The 19822-nt window shown below is 35.8% G+C and overlaps 1 protein-coding gene across 2 annotated transcripts in view; it reads right to left on the bottom strand.

Moving 5' to 3' along the window:
• Positions 1-339: 339 nt before the first annotated feature.
• LOC107558163 (zinc finger protein GLI1-like) overlaps positions 340-19822 on the bottom strand; it is an 83919-nt gene continuing 64436 nt past the window's right edge. The window contains exons 3-13 of one of the 2 annotated variants that reach the window (XM_016241784.1): positions 19148-19299; positions 16837-16923; positions 12975-13173; positions 11604-11718; positions 9967-10074; positions 9725-9862; positions 8284-8433; positions 8032-8196; positions 5904-6131; positions 4888-5179; positions 340-4307 (exon numbers count right to left, since the gene is read on the bottom strand). In XM_016241784.1, the coding sequence (XP_016097270.1) occupies positions 1900-4307; positions 4888-5179; positions 5904-6131; positions 8032-8196; positions 8284-8433; positions 9725-9862; positions 9967-10074; positions 11604-11718; positions 12975-13173; positions 16837-16923; positions 19148-19299 (4042 nt within the window). In that variant the 3' untranslated portion in view covers positions 340-1899. Of the gene's footprint in view, positions 4308-4887; positions 5180-5903; positions 6132-8031; positions 8197-8283; positions 8434-9724; positions 9863-9966; positions 10075-11268; positions 11373-11603; positions 11719-12974; positions 13174-16836; positions 16924-19147; positions 19300-19822 lie in introns of those variants that run through there. The other variant, XM_016241785.1, reaches the window with a different exon arrangement.

Genomic DNA, 19822 nt, shown 5'->3' with positions numbered 1-19822 from the left:
TATAATAGTATCTCAATGATACTAAAATAACAATGACGTGTATATGCACAAAGAAACATAATACAGTACATCATTTTCTTCCATCACAGGCTTTGTTTATTTATAAACTGGTATCATATAGTACTTTTGTACAAAAATGTAGAAAACGGTATGCAAAAATATCACTTCCTTGTAAATAGATGAGATAAATGCTAATATCATAAATCTGTTACTACTTTTGCCAGCAAAAAAAGGTTTGAGTGAACTGTGACAGATATAAAAACACACAGAAATGCAAAAACCACAAAATGTTTTTTTTTTCTTTAAAAAAAGAGGAAATGATAAAAAGAACATCGTTACATTTTTGCAGCAATATGGAAGCACATGACGTCTAGCTGTCTATGGAAATGATGTCTAGCAAATATCAAGTGTGGACTCGTCTCAGTGTCGGTCGTCTTTGGTATGCCACAGAAAGTGGAAACACTGGGATTTTTAAAGGGTTGCAGCCCTCTATAACACTTAAATGATCAAATGATACTTAAAACGAGTTAGGCACAACGTAGACAAAGTGTTGAAATAACAGAGGACTTAAAACCAAAAAATAAAATACCTGCACTGTATGTACCTTTCATACTATATGGAACCATTAATTAAAATTAATCTCTTCTCCTCAGCTCAGTGCTGTTGTCAGTGCAATGCATTTGCATGCTAGCTTGGGTTACATAGCGCAGCGTAAACTAAAAGAAACCTTACAAAAACCACTCAGTGCCGTTACCCTTTAACGTATCTGTCTGAAAGCAGACTAGTCAAATAATCAGAAAACAAACACTAGAACTTTTAATTAATATCATGACTCAAAGGCTCCTGTCTAGACCTAGAGATAGTTAACGAGGCTTCAAAATACTGTTCTGTAATCTGCCATTATGACAGTTAGTGATGCGTTTTAGTGAGAACACACTTTCTCCTAAGCCCAATGTATATGCATGTACTCTTTACACTCAGCTTGAGCAAACATCTTCTTTGCACTAATTAGTTGGTCCACAAGGTGGCGACATTGGTTGTTTCACGGTAGAAAAAGAAACGAGATGGAACCGCAATCTACTGGAGGCGCAACAAGAATATAGACACCTGCTAGTTTAATAGAGAACAAAAGCATTTGTTTTTATTGCTCATAACTTCTGTAGAGAAATAGCACAGACATCGGCAAAAATGAAACTGTCTAGTGCGCATGTGTCAGCCACCTGTGTTTTTGTGCACTATTAAGTGGAGTATACTTTGAAAGGCTATGCATTCTGTTGTACTCATACATTAAGTGTTCGTATACTTTGGGCTTCATACTGAGTTTATCCATCTGTCAGTGTTTCTATCTGACTGTCCATGTGTCTCATCTGTCGAGTTTTCTCCAACATGTTGTGAGGAATCAAAGAGGCCACAATGGTTGAAGGCACTTGAGTCCTGTCTTTACCAATACTTCTAGAGAACGTGCCAACCAGGTTCTTCCTTTACACGTTCGCTCACTTAGTATTTCAGTCTTCTTATGTAGAGTTCATGTGGCTTTTGTGCCAGTCCAAGTCTGTATATGTATCAAAAAAGAGATTTTCTTTATACTATCTTGCCACCATTTACAGTCCAAAGCTCATATTTACATTTTAAACAAGATTTCCATCGTAAACAGTCTCATAGTAGTGACCGGAATGCCCCTTCAGTAATAGTCATTAGGCCTCTGTGGTAATGTTCAGCAACATATTTTACACAATTACAAAACTATTATGCAAAATCTCTGGGATCCCATGAAGGACATCAGCAGAACCATCAGTACCTGGCGCATGAGCAAAAAAAGGACGTCCAGAGGAACCTTTAGTGTTGAAAGGGCAATAGAGTCTACATGCTCACTTTGGCCCAATTATATGTATAAACACTTTAAGACAATGTGTTCAAATACTTGTTCTCCCCAGCAAGGGACGTCAACATCGAGGTCATGTCCCCGATTGCCATATTGGAAAGGCCACTTGGAAGGGTGATGGAGGTTTGGGGTGTGGTGAGACAGGAGGAGGTCTGAGAGGAGCACTGGTGGTGACCCAGCTGTGGGTTTATTGGACTGTAAAATGAAGGTTCTGGGTCATCAATGATGGAAGCAAAGTCAATCTGAGCGTTCTCCAAGTCCAGGTTTTCTAAGGCATTGGACATGGGTGCAGGGTCAGAGTAGGCCATCGAGGTGGGCTTGGTACTAGGGTCTATCCCTGTCAGGTGCTGCTGGGCCAGGCATGGTCCATCCTGAGTCTTCTCTATGTCGTGGTGCATGTGTATCTGGCCTGAGCAGTACATTGGTTTGTTGTTATTGGTGAAGTTTTCCGAATGCTGCTGTTGTTGAACCGGTGGGAGACGGACTCCTCTTCTGGGACTGGTGGTGGAGTGGACCGGGCTCAGGTGAGTCGGGCTGCCCAGGTAAGCTCCACCTGTCTGCTGGGATAGGCTGTTTTGGCGACTCAGAGGCTTTCGTACCTGAGGTGGTCGTGGCACCATATCCGGCCCGTAGCAGGATCCCTGCATCCCAGCGGTATGCTCCTTGATGGAACTGGGAACTCGATTTTGCGGTGGGCTCATCAATTTCTGATTCGGGTAGCCTTGGTAGGAGTTTCCAGGATAAAGGTTCTGGTTAGCTTGTTGATGCCCTCCCATTTCCATGCCATCGGGCTTCCCATCGACTACCCTTTGCTCCTGCTGTTGTTCCCAAAGGAGCGCTTGCTGGGACTGCACATAATTTCTCACCATCATTTCCTTCATCTGATGCATTGGCGTCTGCAACCTACGGTTCTCCGTCAGTGCAAGATTTATCCCTCCACCGCTCGGGAACGATCCCGCCTGGCTCTGCTGTGGAAGACCGACTTGTGCTCCCATCTGGCCGTGATGGAATTCACAGTTCGCATTGGAGGACCTGCCCATGATGCCCTGGCCTGACTGCGGTGGATACGCCTGCATATTCACATCATGCCGATGCTGGTGTAGAGGTTTAGTGTTCTGGCAGGAACTGGCTCCTCCCATGGATGAATGGAACTGCTCTGGTTTTACAGTAACTCTTTGATGGCCAGGGTCAGATGTAGGGTCGTATACACCCTGTTGAGGGTAGTGTTGTCCTTGAATGCCTGCACACTGGTACTGCATATCAGTCTGAGGGCTGTGGAGCTGGTTGGTCTGTCCCCAGGGTCCAGATCCATCACCCTGGCTGGGATAATGTGGACCGGAGGGGCTAAGCTGACAGTTGCTCATGCCAAACTCAGCTTGCTGTAGAAGATTGTTTGCAATGTCAGCCTGACCCATTATCCCGGTGGCACAGATCTCCTCACGCTGGTACGGACCTTGCATTTGAGACTGGTAGACTTGATCCACGCAACTCAGTCCTTCTTGTCCGGGAGACAGTTGACTTGCATTGTGAGGGTGGTTGCATTGTTGAGGTTGCTGGTAGCTCATGTAGGCTCGGTCTCCACATTGGATCATGTTGCCTTGCTCTCTGCCTTCGGCAGTCCCATGAGGATCCATGGCCATGGCCTCCATCATGACATTTTCAGTGATGCTCGGTGGACGAGGCGAGTACATGTGCCTGCTGAGAGCGGCATCAGATCCGCACTGCTGCAGTGCATTGCGGCGACTCATAAGGGACATGTTGCTTAAGCTATTAAAGCGTTGCATCTTGGGTAAGTCCTGCAGGTCGGCACCAGAGCGTACTGGATCGCTGGCGCGCCTCGTGTTGTTCCCGGGTGCCTGATGTGGATAGATCACTCCCGTGCCGTATTCGGCATTAGCACTCTGTCTCCTCGTGCCACCTTGCTGCAGAAACAGAGGAAGAGGTTGGCCATGGCATTCCCTCAGGAATCTTCCAGGGTTGCCAGGTTGGTCCATGTTGGGTAACGGGGTTGGCGGTGGGCCGCCTGTTGCTGCTGCATATTTAGCCTTCAGACTATACTGCTGCGCAGGAGTCAGACTCGGTAGACCTGGCAATCCCCCAGGGTTCTGGCATGATCCACCTCTTTGGCTGTTCTGAGGAGACAGTGGGTCACTGGGAACATCGGTCCCTATTACGGAATGGCAGTGACCCACTTGGGACACGTCACTGGAGCGTCTGCTTGATAGGTAGGGCGAGACCATAGACGAACGGCGGCTCACTGTGTAGGCAGAGCTGAAGCTGCTGGTGCCGCTGCCCCGCCGGTCGTTTGGTGGGCAAGGCATTCCCATTCCGCTAACTCCGCCCAGATCTGGGGCAGAAAGCTCCATTACACGCCGGTTGGAGAGCAAGGGTGAAGGCACACACATGCCCATCATCTCTCCTGTTGCTGAAAGGAGCAGAGAAGGAAGTTAGTATGAGAATTATTCAATGGCAAAAAATTGAATTCTAATTCTATTTTATCTATTTGTTGACTTGACTCTCAAAGACTTGCATTCTCTATTCGTTTTATAATTGCTTGTTTTCTTTTTTTTTTTAAAAGGCCTCTAACACTAGCCTCCTCTATTCTTTTTCTATTGTATCTTCATTTTCTTTTTGTTATATATATATATATGTATTTTTTACTCATAATTTTTGTCCTTTGACAAAAATAATCTGCTAATTTTGTTACGTCATATTTACTGATTTTAGTCAGTTTTTCTCTCTAATTTTAGTACATGACAATAACATACATGAGCCCAAATGTTCAAATTCACTTGTGTAATTGTATCATTGTGTGCAGATTGTAATATTATGTTGTGCATTTATCTCACATAGCATTAAACTGCTTTAGCATCATTATGATGCACATTTTTCATCTAATATTTGTTATTGTTGATGAAATCAAAATACCATGTCAACAAAAATTTTCACCAGATTGACACTGATTGCAAACAAAGAACAAGAGCTTGATTTGCTTAGTCTTTTACCTGAGAGAGCCGGCAGTTTATTCCCTGCGCTCCGCCCAGGTGGTGTTGGCCGGCGAATTTGCTTCAGTTTGTCGATCTTTAGGTTCTCCAACCTCTTCAAGGCCTGAACGGACATGCACATTCCCCCCGAGCCGCCGCCGGTGTTCCCGCTCTCCTCCTGTGTGGTCAGGTCCTCCAGACTCCCCGCCGCATTGAGGTTCATCTCCACACCGCTGTCGTTGTTGTTGGCGCTCCCTAGTGGAGAACGTTCGCTACTACAGGATGACTGGCCGCCAGGGCTTGGCTGGGATTTCTAGAAATGATTCAAGACATATTGTAGTTATTATGCACACTAGGGATGCACGATATTATCGGACCGATATCGGAAATCGGCCGATAATGACTTTAAATGTAAATATCGGCATCGGCCCGATATGAAAAATTATGCCGATATGTCTCGTCGATAAGAGAAATACATTAACTCACATGTGCTCAGGGTGTGCTAGCGATTAGATCACGTCAGCAGTGTAGCTCATTCTTTTAGAAAAGTTTTGCCTGAATGGTGATTAGATTCACTGCGTTGGATCGCTGCATTAAACTGAGAAAGCACGTACAGAATGCGTTCGGTGTATGATAGAGTAAACAGTAATAGCACATTATTTATTATCAATAAAGTTCTCTACGCTGCACACAAATCTATTATTTACATCACGTCTACACTTTGTTATAATGAGAAGATTCACAACACCTGAACAGAAACTCTGAACGATTTGAGCGGTGAGTGAATTCTAACTTAAGTGCCTCTGATTCAAGAAATCAACAGATATGTCTGTGATTAGCTACATTGCTCAACGCTGCAAAAATACGTTGAAATATATTCATTAATAGCAAACATTAATGCACTGGATGGTTTGGCAAATCTGCAATAAAATGCCATTAATATAGTTTTAACTGAGGGTGCTTTTGATTTCGTTTGAAACGTAGAACCGGGCCTGCAATGGATAGTCAAGAGAAAAAGAGGGCAAAGTTTGTCTTACCAGAGCGGTTTCTGGAGCGAGTAATTTGCAGTCCTCTCTGCTTCTCTCCTCTTTTTCTATCAGAAGTTCAGAGCTCTGTCCTGCATTGGTCAGACGTGGTCCGGTGTCTCCGCGGTGCTTTTTAGTGATGTGAGCCTCGGGTCCGTGCACCGTCTTCACGTGCTTCCTCAGAGAGCTCGGGTCAGTGTAGCGCTTCGTACAGCCGGGGATCTTACAAACGTATGGTTTCTAAAGCCCAGAAACAAGAGAGCGTGGTTGGCATGATCTGGCATAATCTGCAGCTGTAGCCAAACGTGAACTGCAAGTACATTATAAAAGACAATACGCAAAAGAACAACCTGCACATTTTTATAAAAAATTAGTGCAAAAATAAATAGGAATAATTTTTTTGTACAGTTTTTGTTTTTAGCCACAGATTTTGTCCTTTGACAATAAATAAGCAATTTTATTTTATAATAAATTAATGCAATCATAAATTGCAATCAGCGTTTGTAATTGCTTTAGTTAGAGATGCACCGATTGCAATTTTCTTGGCCGATTCCGATTTTTTTGTAAGTGTGACCTGCCGATCCCGATTTTTTTTGTTTGTTCAAAATTTCAAATGCATAAATAATTTTATAGCATTAATATTTAAATTTTTTTTTTTTTTACATACAAATAAGAAATTTGGGGAAAAATGCAATGATGTTTTTAAATATGAAATCAAACCACCAGTAGGTGGCGGCAAATGACTCTTTAAATGAGTGAGTCATTTAGTCATTCATTCAACCGATTCATTCAAATGGCTGATTCATTCAGAAACGAGGCAAGTGACAGTTTTTATGAATGGGTTACTGAATCATTGACTCACTTGATTCGTTCAAAAACGTGGATTCATTTAGTAAGGAAACACCGCTGTGTTGCTCGGAGACACAACAGTTCTGCTGTGGCTTTGATTGGAACTATTTTCGTCAGCGAAATTGAGCAAAAACAGTCAATATTATGTCTAAAATATAAGTCACTAATTTTAACTTATATTGTATAAAATCAGTGTCACATTGCAATCACATTGATATTGCAAACATCTTGTTCGTGTAAAGTTGCTTACCTAAATCATATATTTTAAATATAATTTGTTTTTCTATCGCAGTATGCATCTATAACTTTCTGTGAGTGTTGGTGCCTTCATTTGTTTTGACTTCACGAGTCTCTCTCACTCAATTGCAATTTTTTCATAATAATTGCATTCAATATTCAATAATAACTATTGTACAATTTTTTTTTCTTCGTTTTAGTCATAGTTTTTGTCCTTTGTGAATAATCTGCAATTTTTTATCATAAACTAATGCAATAATAAATTGCAGTGTTTGTACAGTTTTTCTTCTTTTTTATGTTTTAGTCAGTTTTTGACCTTTGACAATAAATAAGCAATTTTATTTTATAATAAATTAATGCAATAATAAATTGCAATCAGTGTTATTTTTTTACAGCTCTTTTACTCGTAGTTTGACAAAAATATCATGCAGATTTTGTCATGTCATATTAATTTTAGTCAAACATTGACTAAAATACAGGCCCACAAATACATTATCAAAAACAAAAAAAGTGAAACGCAACACATAACCAGCAGATAACTTGACATTGTTTTCAAAATCGCAAAAGAAAGTTTTTGTAACATATATAATATATAATGTGTGTCCCTGCAGCACAAAAGCAGTGTTAAGTTGCTGGGGGATATTTGTAGCAATAGCCAACAATACATTGTATGGGTCACAATTATACATTTCTCTTTTATGCCAAAAATCATTAGGATATTAAGTAAAGATCATGTTCCATGAAGATATTTAGTAAATCTCCTACCGTAAATATATCAAAACTTAATTTTTGATTAGTAATATGCATTGCTAAGAACTTCATTTGAACAACTTTAAAGATGATTTTCTCAATATTTAGATTTTTTGGCACCCTCAGATTCCAGATTTTCTAATATTGTCCTATCCTAACAAACCATACATCAATGGAAAGATTATTTATTCAGCTTCAGATGATGCATCAATCTCAATTTAAACAAATTGACTCTTATGACTGGTTTTGTGGTCCATATGCATATTTTATTTTTAGTTTTGTTTTATTTAGTGCATGAGTTTACCTCATTGGAGTGTGTTCGGTTCTGGTGCTTTGCGCGGTCTGACGCATTGGAGAAAGCCTTGTTGCAGCCCTCGTGTTCACACACATACGGTTTCTCGCCGGTGTGCGAGCGCAGATGAGTCTTCAGGTTCTCCAGACGCGAGTATGCTTTATTACAGCCTTCAAACTGAGACGCACAAACAGAAGCATTTATGTTACATCAGTGTTTTCAAGAGCGTTCAAACACAGACTGTCAGAGAGAGAGAGTACTCACAGTGCACTTGTGAGGTTTCTCTCCCGTGTGTCTGCGCATGTGGACCACTAGCATGTACTGGGCCTTAAAGGGCCGCTGCTCTCGAGAGCAATCCTTCCAGTGACACACAAACTCCTTCTTCTCCCCGTGGATGTGCTCGTTATTGATGTGCTGTAAAGAAAATCAGAGCAATATCAGATTCAAAAGCATGACGACAGACAAGAGATGCTCGATGGAGGAAAGAAGTTGGTGTTATTTTAGTATTATGTACTGTATGATAGTATTTATTCATATTTTGAATTGGCTTTTTTCAGTTTTCAATTTTAGTTCAAGTTTTAAGTCATTTTGTTATGTGCTCTTGTCATTTTATTAGCTGTTTTAAAAATATATTTCTATTTTTTAATTTCAGTTCAATATTATAGTATATGATATTTTGAATTAGCTTTTACTGTTATATTTTCATTTTTCAATTTAATTTTAGTAATTTTGTAACTTTATGTGATTCAGTCTTTTTTAGCCTATATATATATATATATATGAAGAGTTCATTTGCAAAAACAGATAACTCAGTTTTTAACAATTTTCAAAAATCATGTTTTTTTTATTGTGTATTCCAATTAATCTCAATCAAACTGCAGTTGGGTTCTTTTGATTAGGTAAAAAATAACAAAAAAATACAGATAACTAACACAATAAAAACATGATAACATAATAAAAAACATGATTTTTGAAATTTTATTTTATTTTCAGTTATCGGTTTTTGCAAATAAACTCTTCATATATATATATACATACATACACACATTCTGTTTAACTATTTTATTTCAGTTTAAAATTATAGTATTTATTAATATTCTGAATTAGCTCTTATTTTTATATTCTCTGTTTTCAATTTAATTTTAGTAATTTTGTTACGTGCTTGCCATTTTTATTCGCTTTTTATATTCTATATCTGTATTTATTATTATACTTATTTATATTATATTTTTAAACGTTATTTCATATCAGCTTTTATTTTTATATTTTCAGTTTTCAATGTAATTTTAGTTTAAGTTTTAGTATGTCGCTTAAACGTATTCATCTCGTTTTTATTTACATTTCGCAAGTTTATGTTTTTCATCTGATATTTATATTTTATTTTCCTTTTATTTCATTTACCTTTTTTATTTCTTGTAATATTTTTGTTAACAATAACAACTGCCTGGTGCAATGTGCCATTTTTGAATCTTAATGCAAAAACAAATGAGATTTCAGAGCTTCAGAAGAAAAGAAAATTATCACATAAATCTATCATATGACTTCAGAAATCTCGGTATATACCATAAAAGTCATACGTACTACTGTTATGATTTTTACAAAGACAAAATGTATCTTTTCGTGGTTTTTGTGAAACAAAATAACAGCATGCATGTTTGAAATGTCATGCCGGTGAGTTATTGACTCTTTGAAACGAATCTCTCACATGCACGATTTGCTCCTGAGTGTCGAACTCTTTGCTGCAGCTCTCCCAGTGACAGTTAGTCTCGTAAATGGCCTCTGCTTCAGGTTTCTCCTCCTTATCAAGATCATCTCTGCCTTCCAGTAAACCCAGAAGAGGATCCTGCAGAACACAGCGCAGCAGCTCATGTCAGAACGACGTAAACAACCGTAATCTGGAGGATGTGAATGCATCACTCAAGCATTAGACAATGTTCTGAACTTTACCTGTGTTCCAGTCGAGGATGGACTCGCCACGTCTCCCTCCGAATGCTCCTCCAGGCTCTTGATGTTAATGCTGTTCATCACGCTGCCCAGAACAGGCTCCGTCTTCAGCTGGAGACACACACAGCGGGGTCATTATAATGAACTAAAACTAAAAATATTAAAACATTTTGTTCATTGAAATAAAGATAAAATAAAATAAATATTAGATGAAAAACTTATTTCTAATTTTCATTTAAATTAAGATGAAGCACTAAAATGACTAACTGAAAAAAAAGGATAAAATTACTATTTAGGTTTGATTTTATTTCCGTTTTAGCAATGTAAAAAAAAAGCAAAACCACGTAACAAAATTACCAATTTGCATTTTGAGTTATTAAATACAATTTTTTTTTTTTACAAAATAAATAACTAAATCAATAAAAAATTTAAAAAAAAATCAAACCGAAAAAGTAATATTAAAAAAATAATAAAATAATCTGGCAAAATCACACGCTACAAATTGTCAAAAACTAAAATTACTAACTGGAAAAAAATTTAAAACTACATTTGAACTAAAACTGAAATAAAAATAAATCAAACATAAATAGTAGGATAAAACAAAAAAAAGAATAAAAATGGCAAAAACATAATAGTATTTTTTTTCAAGCACTAAAATTACTAACTGGGAAAAAAACCTAAATATGAACTAACACTGAAATAAACACAAATCAAACCTAAATAGTAGGATAATAAAAACGAATAAAAATGACAAAAGCACATAAAGCTACATATTTTGTTAAGTTTAAGTTGAAGCACTAAAATGACTCATTGGAAATAAAATAAATAAAAACTAAAAATGACAAAAGCACATAACAAAATTACTAAGCACTAAAATGACTAACTGAAAATACAATAAATAAAGACTAAAACTGAAATAAAAAGTTAAACCTAAGAGTTCGAACCCACTTTTTTGCAGAAACATTTTTTTTTCCTTTTAAAATCTCATATCACATCGGAAGGGCATTTAATTTCAATAAAAATTAAGGAAATAATCAAAAAGTTGAAAATAAAGTATGGGGTAGGGTTAGGGAGGGCTTTATTGTTCCAATGCATCCATTTACTAATCTGAATTAAAATGATAATTTACACTCAATACGTTATTATCTCGTACTGAGGTGCAGATAATTGCCACTATTTGCAGTAAGTAGTATATATAGCAGAAAATCTTGCTTAGTGTAAATAGCATCTATTGGCAAAATAGCCACTGCCAATTTAAAATATTAAGAAAAAATATAATAATACTAAATGTGTGTGTGGACTCACGTGTGTGTGTTTGGCCGGCGCGTGGAGTCTGGGGCATGATGCAGCGAGAGAGCCATACATGTTCCCCTGCGGTCTGCAAGAGTAGTTCATGGAGCCGGAGAAACCCAACGACGGACTGAAAACAGAAACAACCCTCATTAATGGATCAGAGACAGCTGCGAGCGCGAGGGATATCCAGGGTTCCTGCGCGGTGTGGGAAAGTGTGGGGAAAAGAAAGCAGAGTATGGAAAAATATTTGCATTTCCAGACTTTTGCACCCATTTAGTTTTAAAGAATTTAATGAAAATAAGTTTATCATACAAGAAGTGTGTTTTCATGGCAGCCTGTGGACTCACGTGTGTGTGTTTGGCCGGCGCGTGGAGTCTGGGGCATGATGCAGCGAGAGAGCCATACATGTTCCCCTGCGGTCTGCAAGAGTAGTTCATGGAGCCGGAGAAACCCAACGACGGACTGAAAACAGAAACAACCCTCATTAATGGATCAGAGACAGCTGCGAGCGCGAGGGATATCCAGGGTTCCTGCGCGGTGTGGGAAAGTGTGGGGAAAAGAAAGCAGAGTATGGAAAAATATTTGCATTTCCAGACTTTAAAGAATTTAATGAAAATAAGTTTATCATACAAGAAGTGTGTTTTCATGGCAGCTGTTTAGTGAACGTCAAACACGACTGAATGAATTCAAGGTGCACTTTTTAATGTGTTTTGCTTTTTGGGTTTCTTCTCATGATATTCTTAGCACTGTATGACATAGCCTCGAGGACCTTTGCAAAAATAAAAAATATACAGACTTTTATGTGCGCATGAGAAACCATTAAACTTAGCATATGCACACTGAGCCACCTGTTGTGCCATCAGCCCAGGCGTTAAAGAGACCTAACGACTTGAAATATGGCATACTGCCCAAAAAACAAAAGCCAAATTTTGAACACTTTTTTTTTTTTACAGACCCTTGAACTTTGCAAATAGGACAATCTGTATCATGCCATCATCCCATTTCATGTTTTTTCTGCTGCTAAACTGGACATTATGCCTCGATATTAGAAGTAGTACCATAAGGAAAGCCACATTTTGAGCAAGTAGATCTCTATTAATTCACGTGCATCCATGCTCTCACTGTATTCATAGTAAGATGGGGGATATTTGTAGCAATAGCCAACAATACATTGTATGGGTCAAAATTATAGATTTCTCTTGTATGCCAAAAATCATTAGGATATTAAGTAAAGATCATGTTCCATGAAGATATTTTGTAAATGTCCTACTGTAAATATATCAAAACTTAATGTTTGATTAGTAATATGCATTGCTAAGAACTTCATTTGAACAACTTTAAAGATGATTTTCTCAGTATTTAGATTTTTTTGCTCCCTCAGATTCCAGATTTTCAAATAGTTGTATCTCAGCCAAATATTGTCCGATCCTAACAAACCATACATCAATGGAAAGCTTATTTATTCAGCTTTCAGATGATGCATACATCTCAATTTAGAAAAATTGACCCTTATAACTGGTTTTGTGCTCCAGGGTCACATATACCAAATATAAAGCTGAGAATAGTGCTGTATGAACCATTTGTTTTAAATACGGTCCGAAGATCTGCTGAGAGGTTTGGAAATTTGAGTCTGGAAAAGCATGGAATTTTGAAACGGAAAATGTGTAGAACCCTGGGAATGTGAGTGTGTGAATGAAGTGTTAATGATGAATGTCCACCTCATGCCTCCCACAGACAGATGCCCGTATGAGCTGGCAGCGTTCGGCCCGCAGCGCGAGTTCACAAACGCCACCAGAGAGTTGGGCGAGGTGCGGATGACCGTCTGCAGGTCCACGCTGGCGTCAGACAGCGGCGAGATGGACAGAGCACGCTTCTTACTCAGCTTCAGCATGGAGCGAGGCGTCGAGAAACAAGACGCTGAGAGACCAGAGAGAGAGAGAGACCAGATAAAGACCACATTTAACTTTTTTTTTTTTTAAGATTTATTTTTGGCGTTAACATTTAATATATGTGTCCCTGGAGCACAAAAGCAGTGTTGAGTCGCTGGGGGATATTTGTAGCAATAGCCAACAATACATTGTATGGGTCACAATTATACATTTCTCTTTTATGCCAAAAATCATTAGGATATTAAGTAAAGATCATGTTCCATGAAGATATTTAGTAAATCTCCTACCGTAAATATATCAAAACTTAATGTTTGATTAGTAATATGCATTGCTAAGAACTTCATTTGAACAACTTTAAAGATGATTTTCTCAATATTTAGATTTTTTTGCACCCTCAGATTCCAGATTTTCAAATATTGTCCGATCCTAACAAACCACACATCAATGGAAAGCTTATTTATTCAGCTTTCAGATGATGCATAAATCTCAATTTAAAAAAATTGACACTTATGACTGGTTTTGTGCTCCAGGGTCACATTTCATTCATGATTTTAAAACACTTTAGAGTGAGGTTCAGTTAGTTAGCATGCATTAGATACCATCAACTAACACTGAGCAATTTTATTGCATTTTAAATTAAAGTAGTCAATGTATTGTGAATATACATGAATTAACAACGGGCAATAGAATATGTATCACATTTATTTAGAATATTTATAAAACCCTAAACATTTAGATAAGGGGTTTCCAATCAGAGTTTGTGAGTTTATGAAAAATTTAATTAATTAAATCATAAAAATATCAAATTATAATGAATAGACAACCAAAATTAAACTCTTACATTTTTCGAATTTTAGTTTGGATGAAATTAACCATAAAAATTTAAAATTAAAACATAAATAATATTTTTTTTTTAACCAATTACACTTTTAAAATTTAAACTTGGATACATTTACATTTTTGTTAATGCAAGGTTTTCAGAATTGGAATTGTGAGTTGATTAAAAATGTAAATAATAAAATACAATAAATAAACTTTAATAAATTAATTAACTTTAATGCAGGGTTTGTGAGCTGATGAAAAGCTAATAATCTAAATAAATAAATATATTAAAATTCAAAACAAATCAAAATAGCCTAAAAAAATATTTTATTATTTACCTGCATGTCACGTGACCATTAACCCACATTAGAGAATCATGCGAAAGCAAATATGTTGTTAAATTATTAAAATATCAACCTAAAATCTCAAGGAATCCCTGTTTGGGAGTTAATGCATTATGAACGGACATGAATTAACAACGAAAAATAATATACTTATCAGGCATGTGATCAGCTAGAGACAAAAAAGCAGGAAAATCTGACCACGCCCCCAGCACTTATTATTAAAAATCTATTTTTTAGCACATTAAAAGATATATCTTATATTGTAATAATACATACTATTGTCCTGTAAAAAAACAGCATTTAATAATCATGATAACAATAAAATATTATATATTATAATAAAGTATTAATAGAATTGTTATTATTAACGAAAAATAATATACTTATCAGGCATGTGATCAGCTAGAGACAAAAAAGCAGGAAAATCTGACCACGCCCCCAGCACTTATTATTAAAAATCTATTTTTTAGCACATTAAAAGATATATCTTATATTGTAATAATACATACTATTGTCCTGTAAAAAACAGCATTTAATAATCATGATAACAATATAATATTATATATTATAATAAAGTATTAATAGAATTGTTATTATTATTAAAGTACCTGCCAAAAGTTTGGAAACATTATAATTATTAATGATTTTGAAATAAATATCTTCTGCTCATCAAGGCTGAATTTATTTGATCAAAATAAAGTCAAAAAACACCAATATTGTGAAATGTTATTACAAATAAAAAAACAGTTTTCAAATTTAATATAATATAAAATGTAATGTTATTCCTGTGAGGCAAAGCAGAATATTCTTCAGCATTACTCCAGTTTTCAGTGTCACGTGATCTTTTAGAAATCATTACGATTTATTTGACTCTCAAGAAACATTTCTGATTATTATTAATGTTGAAAACAATTTTGCTGCTTCCTATTTTGTCTGGAAATGGTGATACACTTTATTTTCCAGGATTTGTTGAAAAATAGAAAGTTTAATGAACAGTATTTATTTGCATTTATCAAATACATTAATTAAATTTGTTAAAATGAATAACTGAAAAAAAATTATAAAATTGCTAAAACAGAAATAAAATCAAACCTAAATAGTAATGCTAATAAAAAGCAAATCCACATAACAAAATTAACAATTACCATTTTAAGTTAATAAATACAAAATATTTGTTATTTTTTTACAAAATAAATAACAGTCTTAAATAACTATAAATAATAGTTCCAGGATTTGTTGAAAAATAGAAAGTTTAATGAACAGTATTTATTTGCATTTATCAAATACATTAATTAAATTTGTTAAAATGAATAACTGAAAAAAAATTATAAAATTGCTAAAACAGAAATAAAATCAAACCTAAATAGTAATGCTAATAAAAAGCAAATCCACATAACAAAATTAACAATTACCATTTTAAGTTAATAAATACAAAATATTTGTTATTTTTTTACAAAATAAATAAATAACCAAATGACTAAATAAATAAATAAAAACTAAAATTGCACTAAAACTGAAAAATAATAATAAAATAATATTATAATAATAAAAAATAATAAAATAATCTGGCAAAATCACACATTAAAAATTGTCATTAAATTGTTAAAAACTGGAAAAAATTTAAAAACTACATTTGAACTAAAACTGAAATAAAAATAAATCAAACATAAATAGTAGGATTAAAAAAAAAAGAATACAAATATAAAAACATAACAGTACTTTTTTCATTTATTTTAAATTAAGCACTAAGATTACTAACTGGGGAAAAAACTAAATATGAGCTAAAACTGAAATAAACATATATCAAACCTAAATAGGATTTTAAATAGAAACTAATAAAAATGGCAAAAACAAAGTTTAAAATTTTCCTTTAGTTTAAGATGAAGCACTGAAATTACTAACTAGAAAAACAAAACTAAATTTGAACTAACACTGAAATAAAAATAAATCAAACATAAATAGTAGGATAAAAAACTAATAAAAATGACAAAAGCACTTAAAGCTACATATTTTTGTTAAGTTTAAGTTGAAGCGCTAAAATTACTAATTGGAAATAAAATACATAAAAACTAAAAATGACAAAAGCACATAACAAAGTTACTAAGCACTAAAATTACTAACTGTATTGTACTAACTGTATTATTATATATATAATGTATTTATTAAATAAAAATCATTTGAAATGTCTTCACTCACTTTTTATCACTTTCATGCATGATGAATACAATTACTAATTTCTCTCTCTTTTTTAAATCTTATACAAATGTTTGAGTGGTATCATCGTTTCCACAAAAATATTAAGCATCAAAACTGTTTTTAACATTGATAATAATCAGAAATGTTTCTTGAGCAGCAAAGCAGCATATTATACTGATTTCTGAAGATCACGTGACACTGAAGCAGATTTATAAAGGTTTCTCCTCCAATAAAGTTGTCATGTTTTAGAAATGCTAAACGGGTCGGATCATGTTGAAGTCGAGTGAAGGGTTTATAGTGACGGACTGTGATGGAGTTTGCCGTCTCACCGTCTCCTGATGCCATGTGTTCAGATCCCGGCTGGTTATGGTGAGATCCCATCATGCTCTGGTTACAGTAGGGGGCGCCGCTGACACCTAAATCAACAACAACAACACTGTTTAACACTAGTGTTCATTACGTCAACGAAAACTATGACGAAAAATATCGACAAGCTTTTTTCCCGTGACTAAGACGAGATGACAATAAGGTCAATAAACGATAACTATGACCAGTGTTGGGGAAAGTTACTTTTAAAAGTAATGCGTTACAATATTGCGTTACTCCATAAAAAGTAACTAATTACGTTACTTAGTTACTTTTTATGGAAAGTAATGCGTTACAATGTTGCGTTACTCCATAAAAAGTAACTAATTACATTACTTAGTTACTTTTTATGGAAAGTAATGCGTTATGTTACTTTTGCGTTACTTTTTAAATCCGGACAGGGCTTGCTTGTTTGTTTTTAAAATAAAAAAGTTCTATTTTTGGCAAATATAAAACATTTTCTCACCAAAAGTGAAATGAATAAGCCTCAGGCTGAAGGGAAAGTACATTTACGTCCGTACAGTAGAACGCAGAAGAAGACATTTCAACACACTTCAGCAATAAACAAAGTAATTTGTGCTTATTAGTACGGTTGAACTGGATCATCGAAGGTCAGAAGCAAAGACATTGGTTAATAGAATGGGATTAAATACATAAAGCATATTTGTGTTGTTTAAGATTTAATTATTGGAGGTTTGTGTCATATTCTGAGTTGCATTATTTTCATTCATTTTGAGGAATACTGAATCTGTGTGTGTGAGTGAGATGAATTAATGCATATTCATATTTATTTTAGAACTACAGTAACATCTTCTAATTTCTCTCAGCATGGGGACACCAGAGCTGTCAATCAATAAATTGGAGGAAAAATAAAAGTAACTTGCGTTACTTATCTGAAAAAGTTACTCAGATATTCTCTTGTAAATTAAAAAGTAATGCGTTACTTTACTAGTTACTTGAAAAAAGTAATCAGATTACGTAACTCGCGTTACTTGTAATGCGTTCCCCCCAACACTGGTTATGACTATATCAACATGCAATTTCGTTGATGAAAAAAGACAAGACTAAAATGCATTCAAAAATATAAAAACTTTACCAAAAACCTATTTTTATTTTCGTCAAAAAAACAACAACTGCTCAACACTCTACTACACGAGCGTTCATGAGTGCGGTTGCCAGATATCAAGAGTTTAAATCCCCGAATCAGAGCTTCGCTGTTACAAGGATACAATTTCTGCTCTGTGTTTCGCTTATTTTATGCAATCTGGCAACCATGCGCACGCGCTCGCTCCTCGTTGCGGAGTTTAGCGATCTAAATAAAATGGTCACTAAGCTGGTCTGTGTTCTGTCATGAGATCTCGACTATATTGTTTGAGATTGTTGTTTCTGAATAAATGCACTTACTCAACCGCTGTTGTTTTAATAGAGAAATAGGTTATTGCAATTTGGAATTATTGTGGAATTACTAGGAATTTTACTGTTAATATTTTTTGTTTGTTTTACCAGTTTTCATAATGTAGACAGAGAGAGTGCATAAGTCTTTGATATTAATTTATATAATAAATAGCCTATAATAAAAGTGCACTTATTGATCTTAAAATATGTCAGATTCATTGTTTTGTCTCAAGATGCACGCTAGTAATGTTTTTATCTATGTCATATTTATAAAAGCTACTTAAATGTCCTAATTGAACTATGGACAAATCCTGGCTTAACCTAGTCGACTAAAACTAACAAGGACATTTAACACGGGACTAAGACTAAGACTAAAATTGAAAATAGCTGACAAAATTAACACTTTATAAAGCGGAGAGTTCCGGTGCTTGATTCTGATTGGCTGAGCCGAGTTCAAAGCTGTTATAAATACAAAGTAACACACACCTTTGTTTACGTTTGTGTGTTGCTCGGCAACCACTTTGTAGCAACCACAACTGTTTCTGAGGAGCTACATTGTTTGGTGGAAGAATACTGTGTTTATTAATATCACTACACTTTATTTGCTCCGTTTTATTTTGTGAAACCGTACTACGTATATGGAATAACCGTTTTATAAAAGCAATAACCCCCGTGAAGCCGTGGTTTACAGTGAATTTATAACAGCTACCAAACAACGCCTCTTAGCTGTTATAAATACACTGTAAACCACGGCTTCACGGGGCTTATTGCATTAATTTAACACACACTTCATTTCCTCAGACTCTCAGAATTCAGACTCAGTTAATGTGAGACTCCTCATCTGCGTCTGATGAGTGAATGATAATGACGAGCTCTCACTCTCAGGCGGAGGCATCCCGCGGTGTCCCATCATGCCATGCGGCGGCCGCATGTAGGGGTCCATACAGGCTCCTGGGGTCATGGAGGGGTTAAACATCTCTCTGCTGTCGGGTGGCACCTCGCTGTAGAGCGATCGCACTGACCGAGCCAGTCTGCGCACACAAACACATGCACTATTAATTATTATACAGAAAATTATTTTTTTTAAATTATACATACACACATACTTCAATTAATTGTTATATATTCAAAATAAAATATATTAATAAAAATAAATACATGCATATAGTGAAAGTGAAAGAGACATGTGGCCAAGTATGGTAACCCATACCCGGAATTAGTGCTCTGCATTTAACCCATCCAAGTGCACACACACAGCAGTGAACACACACACACACACACACTGTGAGCACACACACTCTGTGAACACACACACACACCACACACACACTGTGTCAACGCACACACACACACACACACAGTGAACACACACACTCTGTGAACACACACACACACACACTGTGAACACACACACACACACTGTGTGAACACACACACACACACACACACTGTGAACACACACACTGTGTGAACACACACACACACACACTGTGAACACACACACACACACACACACACCGTGAACACACACACAGTAAAAACACAAACACAAAA

The sequence above is a fragment of the Sinocyclocheilus grahami genome, unplaced genomic scaffold, assembly GCF_001515645.1.
Source record: "Sinocyclocheilus grahami isolate Dianchi unplaced genomic scaffold, SAMN03320097.WGS_v1.1 scaffold633.1, whole genome shotgun sequence".
Taxonomy (NCBI): Eukaryota; Metazoa; Chordata; class Actinopteri; order Cypriniformes; family Cyprinidae; genus Sinocyclocheilus; species Sinocyclocheilus grahami.
This window is presented reverse-complemented; position numbering and strand designations above follow the sequence as displayed.